The 13,018-nt window shown below is 37.9% G+C and overlaps 1 protein-coding gene across 2 annotated transcripts in view; it reads right to left on the bottom strand.

Moving 5' to 3' along the window:
• The window catches only part of PKP2 (plakophilin 2), a 73,265-nt gene that overhangs the window by 20,978 nt on the left and 39,269 nt on the right, over positions 1-13,018 (bottom strand). For both annotated transcript variants that reach the window (XM_084877865.1, XM_084877866.1), the window contains exon 6: positions 8,384-8,561. In XM_084877865.1, the coding sequence (XP_084733991.1) occupies positions 8,384-8,561 (178 nt within the window). The remainder of the gene's footprint in view (positions 1-8,383; positions 8,562-13,018) is intronic.

Genomic DNA, 13,018 nt, shown 5'->3' with positions numbered 1-13,018 from the left:
AAAAAAATAATGACTGGGTTCATAACCTGTTAATAAAACCATTTTAGTAGTTTTTTTTTTTTTTCTCAAGAAATGATCATTTGAATCAAAATCCTCTATCTATTCTCTGAGCCTGTCTTCCTTATTTTACATATGGAAAAACTGAGGCCCATTGAGTGTGGGTTACTTTTCCAGGTAACAGCAATAGTGGTCAAGTCAGGATCGGAGAGCTGGTCTTTATTCTGTGCTCTGGGCTCCTCCAGAGTGGAGCAAAGCTCATCTGACTTTCATTCAGTCTGCCATTTGCTTAGCAAATGCCATACATCCCCAATTCCAAGACAATGTTATCACGTTTTAAAGCTCCCCCTTGACCTTTTCAACTTCTGGCTTGGAAAAATGGTAGTATTTTAAGACTGCTTTGACAAATCAAAGATCTGTCTTTCTCACTCGCTAAATCCACTACATACCTTACAGAAGGATGGCTTAGCTTTGTTCAACTTCAGGGTGTTTATTTTGGGTGGGAATGGTAATTCAGTTTGGCAGCACTGACAGTTCACACGCACTAACTGTTGTCTTGTAGTTTGGTATTATCTAGACTCTCCTTGCTTGAAACGGGACTTATCAGGGATTCCTGGCAGTTAGCTGATACTTTTGCTGACAGGAAAGCACATGGAACCCCACTGCTTCAGTATTTGGTCCTGCATATCAAAAATAGTTCCCACCTTACTCAACCACCCAGAAATATGAATGACAAAGGTGTATAACTTTATAGCACTACATCCATGAATAGAAGTCACTAGTTAGAAAGGAATTTGTTATTGTACCATCCAATAATTATTAGAAATTAATATATCCATCATAAAGTATTATTCTCAATAGCTAATATTTCAGTTTGTGGGAATCAGAGAATTAATATGGCTAATCTTAGGAAGAATTGATCCTTTTTACAATGTACCTCCTGAATCCTGAGAAATATTTACCTATAACTGTTTCCTATGTGTAGCCCAATAGAGGTTTAATATGGAAAAGTATCTCAGAACTATAAAAAAATATATCAAAAACAATTATCTTCTTGAAATGTAAAAGAGAATGAGCATACAGAGAAGTTACTAAAAATGGATTATTAGATTTACCAATGAATATACTGGAGATGTTTAATTCAGTGTCTTTTGTTTGAATTTGCTTAAATAATGAGTTTATTGTCGCCAGGTATAACCCAACAGAAGTCTGGGTAAATACTAGTATATAAGTATCTTGTAAGAAACTAAAACTGTATACTATTGTATACTGAAGTTTAAATTTAAAAACCGGGTCCTTAGACTCGGGGTGAGAGGCTGCCCACCCCCTGAGAAGGGGGAAGAGGAGAAGAAGATAAAATAACTCTTCACATAAAGGCAGGATTACTGGGTCTGAATGAGAGGATGCAGCTGGAACTGTAATTTGTGTTTGAAATTAAGAATTTTTCCTGGTAATATGACTTGTAAGGGGTGAGAAGAATAGAATCTGAACTCTGTAGGTCTCTGAATAAAACCTCACATATTTAGGATTCAGGTGTTTCATCTGAAAGCAAATCCACTGATGACTCATCCCTGGACCACTTACCTCACATGTTCCTGAGTGTCACAATGAAAAAGAGAGAGAGAGAGAGAGAAAAAAAAAAAAATCAAACACTCTGCATCTTACCGGAATTAAGAGGAAGAATTGGATTTTTCCTCTTAATTCCAGCAACAGGATTGGCTGTGTGTGTGTGGCTACGGACAGGTGTGTTGTCAGTTTGCCAGCACTGAAAGTGCAAGCTCAGGGAATGGTCAACTGGCCTGGGCAGACGATGTGCTGATATGAAACGTTTTAAAGTAGAAGGGTGTAATTATTCCATGACATGAAAATGGCAGACAATATTAGTGTTGGAGTAAATCTTTTCAAGACACTTTGCCAACAAAATAAGTAATTCTAAGAGGCAGGTAGTATATCTTTTTAATGGGTAATTTCTACTGATAATAGGTGCAGTTTCATATTCATGCACAATTTACATGCGCCTTGTATGCAAGACCTGCTTCCTATGGGACCAGTGTGAAAGTCTTAACTAGCATACTGAGACAGTGCTCCCAACAGTTTAAAAACAAACAAACCGTGGGTGCATCTTCTTGTTCACCAACAATTATAGGCTTCCTAACACCATGCGTTGTAAATTGTGCGGTTAGGGCCCCCAGTAGTACCAGTCAGTTAAGTACTTCCTCAGAGTCCAGTCTAAGACCCAATAGGCACTTGATAAGACACTGGTTGATAAGGAGGCATCCTTCTTCCTCTTGTTATTTGAGATTTGGGTCTGGGCTTTTGTGGAACTCTCAGCTGATACATATCAAACAGTTGGGCCTTGTCTGTGATTAACCCAGAGAAAGCTGCAGAGGCAGCCTGTGGTGGCACAGAACAAAAGGGGAGCCTCAGTTGAACTGGCAGAGCAGTAGAAGTCTCCGCCCAAAGAAGGGCCTGCCTGTTATTCTGAAGTCAACATCAGATCCTGACATATCCGCAACATCAGCCAAAGTCAACTGTTATATCTGCAAACAGAAGCAACACTGGGAGGTAGAACAAAGCTCTTCAACCTACATGTTTTGTTCCTTCCAGGACAAGGAGCATTAACTGAACGAGGATATGGCAGCATCTATTACACATCAAGAAACCAGAATGCGGAGGAGAAAATCTATCCTTGAAATCCTTTAGCTCTGCTTTCCTGCGTTTTTGGGTCTCCCAAAAGAATTCTGAATAGCCGACACACCCAGTAATCATCTGGTTGGTAGGCAACAGCCATTTCCTCTTGATGTAGCAGGCTGTTCAAGACAGAGTGCCAAGTTCCACTTAAAATCAATTATAAACAGCAAATGAATTTCTAAAACATGCCCAGAAGCCACTGGAACTTGAGTAGACATTCTTGATACCTAAAGGGAAGGACTAGGGTGCGAGACTAGAATTCATAAAGATGCTCAAGACCTAGAGTATAACATATTCTGCGTCAATAGCCTGCACCTCCAAGACAGGGGAGATTCTAAGCACAAGAAAGACATCAGTGGATTTATCCAAATATATCAACTCACTCATTTTTTATAATGATTAATTAAAAATTTTAATAATAGTTCTGACTATGATGATAGTTTTCAGGTTTTCTTTTTCTTTTTTAAAGACTCTCAGTGCCAAAAGATATAGTTAGTAAAACACTACTTGAAATTGTAAGGTATTTGCAGATTTTTTTTCTTAAACATGAAGAAGATTTTAAAAATCTCTGATAAAGACTTTTTTGGAAATTTATTTTCCTGTTTAAGACTCAACTCATAAACTAACGGATGAAGAAAGACAAGCAAATACAGTCTTCTTGATAAAATAAAAATTATTTTTCTGTTTGCTTTGTTGATTCTTCTTCCTCCATATTTTCTGTTTTCTTTAGTAATTATTATAATTTGGGGCTCATACTAGGCAGTCACTATTTATGGACCAATAGATAACAATAAAGAGAGGGTTTTTTTTTTTTTTTTTTTTTTTTTTTTTTTTTTTTTTTTTTGGCAAACGGAAATGTCATATATTTTCTATGAAGTACAACTTTTTAATCTGGGCCCTCCTCCTAAGGCCATGAATAGGACAGTGAACATTTAGTCTGAGGTGTGCGGACCTTTGCAAGGGAGGTGGTTGTTAGTTGTGCCGCTTGACAATTCCAATAAGACACATACTTGTAGAAACACTGGATTCAGGGAGAACCAGAAAGGGGTTACCAGGTAAACATGGCCACATTTGTTTTGTTTATGTTATTTTTTTGCTTCACTAATTTAATTAACATTAAAAAATTTCAATATAATGGCCTATTCTCTAATTATCCACATTTTGTTGTTAAAGCAATCAACTAATGGAAACTCAGCACCTGTAGTTTGTGGTAGATGTCTAACCACTAGGTTTCTGGAGGCAGGGGAGCAGGGAGAGCTCTGATTTGTAGCATTTGGCAATTTCTGTGGTGTAAATACTCCACCATGGCTGATTTCAACTTACAAACATGAGGCCACATATGTGGAGCTATGAAGATGCTGACAATTGCTCTTGCTGGCTGTAGCACAAATTGGAGTGTACCAACTTGTTTCTCCTCTCCTAACTTGGATTTTACTATGTATTATGCTACTATAATATTTAAGAAAAAAGTTTATATTTGCATGAACACATTGTTTCCCTATTCCAAAATCTGTATCCCTTTTCAGTGAGTAAGTTCAGCCATGAAAAGTATATAATTCCAAAAGGACCTAAAGAAAGCACCATGACCCATGGTACATGCTGTTGTGGGCAGATGCTAATCCTATAAATAAATAATTTGATACTTGACAAAGATGGTATATCTGACTGTTAGTCTTTTTGAAGGATAAACTGTGCATGTTCTCCTATGTGAACACAATTTCACCGTAGCAGCTCCAAGGTGGGCAGAACCAGAGCCGTTGCCTCAAGTTCACCAACAAAGAAAACATTTTAACTACAGGGCAGATTCACTCTGCACCACTGCTATATACAGACCAGGGGAACTGAAGTATGCAGAAGTTTTTCTCCAGAGTAGATTGAAAGAATTTAGTGACACTAACCTAAGGCAACCGCAATGCCAGAAATACTACGCATGTTGCTAATTCATTTGTTGGTTCTATACCCACTGGGGGAGAGGATACTTGAATGAACTTGTAGCAATTAAGATATCTGCTAATATTTATGACCTTTTTATGCAGGTAAAGTTCACTCTTCTTAGAACCATACAGCATCTGTCTCAAAATCTTTTTAGAGTAAACTGGGGTCATAAATAAACAACTCAGCAGACATCTCTTATTGTCAGAAACTGAGAGTATTTGATTACAGGTTCCCTGCAGGTCTTTCTTACATTCTGATTCCTATCTTCCTTTACATGCATTCTGACAACCTCTATTCTCATATGCTTCATCCTTTGTAGCTTTTCTTTATAGGAAATGCAGTGCAGAGGTCCACTGGCATAGAATTTCTAAAATGCACGTACGATGTTCATAATGAGATGTGAACATGTCTGTAATTGGCCTACCTGACCTTGTGAGGTTGCCAGACTATAAAGGAAGAGGTTTTATCCACATCAGCACAGTCTGTAGACATGTGACTAACATTAATGTATTCTATATACTAATTAAGAGCTTTGGCTTTGGAGACATGCTTCCTGTATTAAATTTCAGCTTTGTCTCTTACTAGCTTGTATGATGATGGGAAAATCACTCAATCTCTATGAGCCCCTGTTTCCTCATCTATAAAATGGGAAAAATATACTTTACAAGGACTGCTGTGAGGATAAACTGAGAAAATCCTCATAAAGCATTTAGAATAATTTCTAGAACATAATCAATAAATATTAGCCATTATTATAATAAAGTAGATATACAGAGGAAATAAGAACAGATATTTTAGTATGTATATGCTATGGTGCTGAATGTCCCAGATTTTATTTTTTTAATATTTTTCTTTAAAAATAGTTCAAGTGAGTAGTTTGGATTGACTATGTAATGGGAGTATATTCAGCTATTATGTCTTCCCAAACCACATAGGCATTTAATTCCTCAATCACAGGAAAGGACATAAGAAGATACTTTTTTCTTTTTTCTTGAATTTATTGGGATGACACTGGAAGATATTTTTAAGCAACATATTTCTCTTTAGATTTTTACAATCTCAATATATCTTTCCTGTTGATAAAATTATTCTTCTTTACCTAGAATTTGTCATATTCCCATCCTCCCTACACTAGATAATATTGCTTACAGAAGATACTGAACTACTTATTAAAAATTATTAATATATTTTTATTGATTTCAGAGAGGAAGGGAAGGAGGGAGTGAGTGAGGGAGGGAAGGAGGGAAGGAGAGAGAGTAAGAGAGAGAGAGAGAGAGAGAGAGAGAGAGAGAGAGAGAGAGAGAGAGAGAGAGAGGAGAGAGAGAGAGAAGCATCAATGATGAGAGAGAAACGTTGATCGGCTGTCTCTTGCATATACTCCCTACTGGGAATCAAGGCCACAACATGTGCCCTTGGACATGTGCCCTTGACCGGAATCAAACCTGGGATCCTTCAGTATGCAGGCTAATGCAGGCTAATCTACTGAGCCAAACCTGCTAGGGTCATACTGAACTCCTTAACATGGCCTTCAGGGCCTTCAGAGTCAAGCCTTAGCCTATGTTTCCAACTTCTGTTTGATTACTTTCCATCACAAATTTGGTATTTTTGTCCTGGCTGGTTTGGCTCAGTGGTTCGAGCACCAGCCTGTGGACCAAAGAGTCTCAGGTTCGATTCCAAGTGCATGTACCTGGATTGCAGGTTCGACCTTTGGGCTCTGATCAGGGTGCATACAGGAAACATTTAATCAATGCGTCTCTCTCACATCAATGTCTTTCCCCACCACCCCCCTTCCCGCGCCTCCTCCAACACTTGCACTCTCTCTAAAAATCAATGAAAAAAATCTCCTTGGGTAAGGATCAACAACAACAACAACAACAAAATTTGACATTCTTGACAGATTTGATTATTCACCTAATTCACCATGTATCTTCACGTACTCATTCATTTATTCTTTTCATTCATATACTTTACATTTGCTTATTATATACCAGAAACTTTGCTAAGTGTTAGGGATTAAAGATTTTTAAAATGTGTTTGTCTGCATTTGTCAAGAATGAGCCCAACATGCAAAAGAAGAGGAAACAGATGAAATTTTTTAAAACAAAGGTGTGTCCTAGGTATGCTGAATGTCTATCCCAGTCCTTGAGGCCATGGTTCCTGGTGTAATTCCTTCAGTTCCGTAGTGACTGTCAACATTCAGCCACCTGAGCCCAGGAATCCCAACTTGGCACCACACTAAGAACTCAGCTGCACATGATAAGGCAAAGGGAGCTACAGAGAAATCTGAAAATGCAAAATGTTTTAAAATGGATCAAAAAGTTTTAAAGGCTCAAAAATGCATTCAAAAAGCAGTTCCAGTGTACTGTATATAGGATATGGATTCAAGGGAGACCATTTAAGATCTCTTATACTGCTCAAGAATTTGTCCTTAGAGAATTTCTGACTACTGAAATAGTCCAGCAAGGCCCAGCTCACCTGGCGCCTCTGCCTCTTCTTTAGTGTCGTTCTGATCTCACTCAGCTGGCATGTACGGCCCTTTGTTCTGCATTCCTGCAGCACTGTACCTGGACCTCTGGCGACAGACACCGCAGTGCACCAGAAGCACCTGGAGGGCCTACTGAAAGTGGATTGCTGGGCCCCACCCTGAGAGCATCTGATTCCAAGAATTCCAAGTTCCAGATGCTACTGCTCTGGGGCCCCACTAGAGAACCACTGCTCTAACACATTTCACCGTGGCAGTGTTCTACACCGTTTGCTTATCAGAATCCCCTGCTAGATTAAAAGCTCCTGAAGGACTTTATAATTTTTCTTTGTAAAACTATCAGAAGCTAACATACTGTATTATACAAAAGTAGTATCTGATATGCATCACTAACTGTGGAGATAAGAGGAACATCTTACCATAATAATAAATTCCCTCAGTTAACACCCAGATTCCCTAAAAACTACAACAACAAAATGAACTCTGTAACAAAAAGATTGAAAGGCAGAATACATCTTGACTTCTTTGGGGCTGCCTAATTTTTTTTACATCCTCCATCTGATTTCTTGTAATCCTTGAACATATTTGAATATTTTCAAATATGAGAAAGCTTGATATGCATGAATCTAGAGAAGTTAAGACTAGCATTTTTCTTCCTCTTGCATGTACTTCTATTCTGCAACTATATATGGTGATGGATGCTAACTGGACTTATTATACATATAATAACAAATCATTATGTTATATACCTGAAAATAATACATATAACAACAAATCATTATGTTATATACCTGAAAATAATATAATGTAGGTCAACTATACCTCAATAAAAAATAAAAATAATAGAACACCAGGTTCAAAATTATGTCTCAGCCATGTCATAAGAGCAGATTTTTGTGAATTACAAATAGCATGAAAACTGCTTTAAAACCTGTGAGACAAGAAAGGCCAGTCTGCATGGACCTCTAGATGTTCAGATCAGATACCTGGGTTCTCTATGAGAATAACGTCCGCTCTCTTATGAGCTAATGTGGATAGCTCCTGAAATCGAATGTTAGGAAACAATACTCTATTGATATTTGAACCTTTCTCATTGTCTCTATACAGTGGTTCTAGTAGTTAGAATAATCTATAGTCTCACAGCTTTCCCTTACCAGTCATAGGGTAGAGTTGTAGACAGACATGAATATGGTATTTAAAGTACATAGAGAAAAGTGTGTGTGTGTATGGGGAGAGGGTGGGGAAGAAGCGTAGAGAGGGATTGCAGAGTGGCATTACCTTAGGCATCCTGTGACATTGTAGAATATATCAAAATCGAGCAAACCATTTGCTTTGGGGTAGTCTCCTTCTGGCCACCCCGAAAAGGGGATGATGATATTCTCAGTCAGGATCACCAAGGCTTCCGTTATCATGAGATTCTTGAGTTTGTCACTAGAGGACAAATTCCACAGCAAACCTAGAATCAAAATAGTGCAGGATTGGGTCAAAAGAACTGCTGAAAAGATCAGTTAGGGCCATCACTTCTAGGGCTATGGCTAGTTATAAACAAAAAGGGTGGGGCTAAGGAGACAGCCCCTTTTCCAATTGAAACAACTTATTTAGAGGTAATTAGATGGCAATGGAAGCTGATCCATGAGAACAATTGAAAAATAGATAGATAGAGAAGGGGGTGGGGTGGGGGAGAGAGCTTATAATACAAAACTACGCAAATTTAAATTCATCAGGAATGTGAATGAAATCCTTAAACATTTATTGCCACTTCTCTTAAGCTCTTACCATAAGCTGAGTTCACTGAAATAATAAATTCTGAGCTACCAAGAGAGAGATTTGCAATGACCCTATTATAACTGACTTCAACGTTTTCAAAGGGTCCTATTTTTCTCCCTTAGATGCATGGAGAGAATATGCCACTGTGCCTCCTGCTCCTCATGACCTGCAACTTCCACCTCACATTTCCCTCCCAATACTCACAGGAAGGGTCTGAGGAAAGCCTCCAACTATGCTTATGCCTGTCAACAGTAGGCTGGTCAACACTGCCAATTACTATTATACTTATTGACTCTGACCCAGTGATAGAGTTTATGTCCTGGAATTTATGCTGGTTACCTCACCTATTTCTTATATTTATAGTTTGGCAACAAAGGAGAGACAAAAGTATTTTATCTATTTGCCAACTTGTATGGCCTGAGAATTGGTCTAAGACGGGTACCATAGTTGCTCATTTAATTTTCCTTTTCCTTCTGAACTCTCCTCATCCCATATCACACCCCTATTAAAGAGATAAAGGCCATATTAGCCAACTCAGCAAAAATTAAGATAAGATACTATACTTTCCAGGCATTTGTGAGACAGTCAAGCTGGGTAGTGAGAAATAATACAATATAGTATATACATTTAGGATTTTTTTTTCTTATAAATTTTTTATTCAAATACCTCTGATTCAGTGGAAGGACTATATACCTATTGCTCGCTATTCCAGTGACTCTCAGAAGGTATAAAGTTGCCTGGCCATCTTTCATACCCTCAGCAAACTTCTTTAACTCACTAGCATTCAGGAAGGGAGGGAGGGGGGAGCAGGAAGAGAAGGGATCTTCATTTTCTTGACCATTCACTCTCCCACTGTCCAGTCTGGGTTAAAGGTACTGCTTTGTCTGAATGAAAGGGAAGAGGAAGCATAGGAATACAAGACAGTCTACTTATGAAAAGAAAGAAGAAAAAAAAGCAAAGATGGCAGTCTTGACTGTATTATGTGGTAATATCATCTCCTCTAACATTAAGGACTGAAATAAGTCTGTGCAGTTCAAGCTTGGTAATTATTCAACCACACTTGTAGTTGGCTCATCAATTAGAACACGCTAGGCTTAGTGCAGTCTTCTGTGTTTAAACAATTTACTTTGGCTGTGTACAAGTGACTAATTTCTAAAACAATAACCAGATTTCCACTGCAACCTACACTTAGTTTCCATTAGATACAGCGACACTGGGTCTCAGTCTTGTAAGGACTAGAATTCTGGCGAATGAAGAAGTCTCTTCCTGATCCAACTAGCATTGGAGTTAGTCATCCTAGGTGTCCCTCAGCCACAGGTTTTGCAACACAATGATTTCATTCCTCCCATTTCACCTTAAGAGGCCCTGGAAGGGCGAGAGACAGAATAAAACTCGAGGTGGTTGAAAACAATTAAAGGCAGGTCTGAGGTAGAGTTCTGGTTACTAAGATACCAGAGAAAGTTAAAAAGAGAAAAGGGAAAAAAGCTTCCTGTTCTAGATAAGCAAACAAGTTAAAGAGTCTCTGCTTGTGATGACGGAAGGAGACTTGACTTGCAGTGGTGAACACACAAGACAATATACAGATGATATACTGTAGAATTGTTCACTGAAACCTACTTAATTTTATTAATCAATATCATCCCAATTAAAAAAAAAAAGAGTTTCTTCCTGCTAGAGGCTTAAAAGTGTGAAGCATAATACTTTCCTTTTTATTAAGGACCACACAGGGCACGCAAAGGAAAAGTACACCTACAATAAAACCCAGGGAAGATTAATTTGAACAAAGGGAGTGGAATTTTCTTTCAATGTCCTTTATAGCCTGACATGCAATTATTATTTCTATGCTATTTCTATGGTTTGGGGTGTTTCAGTACACATAATTTTTGAATTTTTAATGTAGGGTATTGTACAGAAATGTCATGCCTGCCAAATTTCTGTAAGGCAGGAAGCTAGGAAAGAACTTAAATGCTCAACAGAGATGCAAGATTATACACACTTATAACACACCCTCACACATATACACACAAAACCAACAAATGATCAATTATAAACTGAGAAAACATGTATGACGACCGTATGAAACAAAGAGTTAATACTCTTAATATACATAGTTCTTATAAATTTTAAAAATCCAATACCTAATAGAAAAATTAACCTAAAGTTAACAGATATTAGAGTCTAATATACATAGGAATGCATGTTCTCTAGTAACTGAAGAAATGCAAATTCAACAGTGAAAAGTCATTTTATGTGATCATAGCAGGTGAAACCAGAACCAATGAGTAGACATTTTGGGAAGGAGATTTTTGGCTCACTAAAAGCATAAACTTCTAAGAGAGCTCTGAAGAAAACAGAAAGATCTGCTTGTAAGATCCAGCTCTATCATCGGAGCTGATAAAAATGAGCTCATCTTTTACCAAAATATTGACGAGAGGGCTTTATTCTGAAATCTGTGTGTTAGACTCAACTAGCAGCCCAAATGAGCCCAGTGACAAATCAGAACCACATATTCCTGGGCTACACCCCAAATTGACTGAGCCAGAATCTCAGGATGAATTCCAGGAACTCATATTTTCAAAACGATTCCCATTTCTGGTATTGGGAAACTAGTGGACTAGATGACCCTGAATAGATGTCCCGTTCAATGATCTGATTCTAGACTCCCTGACATAATGTTTAGAGTTTAGGTTTTCATTTGTCTCACCTTGAACTTCTGGGTAATTTATTCATAGTGCCTAAATTTCTATTATTATAGTTCTTTGTTGTAGCTGGTCTGCCTATTGTTTCTATCACTAAGCTCTCATTCTAGCAAAAAAGAAAGGGAACTAGATTCTAGTAAGAGATACACTTTGAATAGCTAGCAATAATGGTAACTGCATTATCTAAAAATTTATTGTCAACTGTGATATTTGCAAAACATAGCTAACCAGTGATCTTTAAAGGGATCTTACAAATATAACCTATATTTTTATATCTTACAGATATAACTGGAAGTATAGTTATTTCACTGGACTGGAAGTATAGTTATTTCACTAAGTCTGCATGACAATGATGTAGCAAAATGTGCAAATTTTATGATTAAATGAATTCTTCTCTTTAGTGCAGAAGGGGAGCAGGAGTAGGAAAAAAACTGGAGGTTTTAGGGTTTATTTTATTTTATTATTTTTTTTATTAATCCTCACTTGAGAATATTTTCCCATTGTTTTTAGAGAGAGTGGAAGGGAGAGGAAGTGACAGAGAGAAACATCGATCAGAGAGTGATACATCGATTGGTTGCCTACTTCATGTGCCTTGACCAGGGCTGGGATCAAGTCTGCAACCCAGGTGCCCTAGACTGGAATTGAACTTGGGACCCTTCAGTCCATAGGCCAACACTCTATTCACTGAGCCAAACCTTAACTTTGTTTTTCAAAGTAATCACAGAGCATGAGGATTTTTTTTTAAACAATCTCCTTTGTAAGGACATACCCTTCCTTTCACCTAAATTTTATAAATTTTACCTGGGATATTACATTACCACAAAGGCCATTTATTCCAAGTTAAAAGCAAACCCAAGGTATCTTGTTGCACATTAGAAACGCAGAAAAAAATAATATACAATTATTTAAAGAAGGTGCACAATGAATATTTTATAGAAAAAATGTTTTTGATATCTTATGAAAATACAGCAATCCAAAAAAGTACTTCTATAAAATACACAGAGGTTAAAATAAAATCTCAACAAGTTTCATTGACAGTCTTCCCCTGACTCTTCCTTGTCATATGCAAAAGAGGGACCCCCTAAATCTTATCACCTGTCTGTTTTAATCCAAAGCAGAGCCCTACACACGACAGCCAGTGCTCATTCCTCAGTGACCTTGAAAATGAATCTCTGAGACTAGTATGTACTGTTCTCATTTCGATCAAAGTACACTGCCACATTCCCTGGTAAGGAAGGGGGAACACTCTCAGAGGGGGAGAGATCTATGATCCTGAAGTCTTTTCATTGGAAGAAGGAAGAGCTTCTCTCCGAGGCACAGAAAATGCCAGAAAGTTAAGTGAGTTGACATTCTCTATAGGGAACAAAGCTCTGATAGAGGGAGGGAGGCAGAGGGGGGGGGGGAAAGAGAGAGAGAGAGAGAGAGAAAGAGAGAGAGAGAGAGAGAG

Source organism: Pipistrellus hanaki (genome assembly GCF_964339955.1).
Source record: "Pipistrellus hanaki genome assembly, chromosome: 3".
NCBI classification, from domain to species: Eukaryota; Metazoa; Chordata; class Mammalia; order Chiroptera; family Vespertilionidae; genus Pipistrellus; species Pipistrellus hanaki.
Note: the sequence above shows the minus strand (reverse complement) of the source record. Positions and strands in the feature narration are given on the sequence as shown.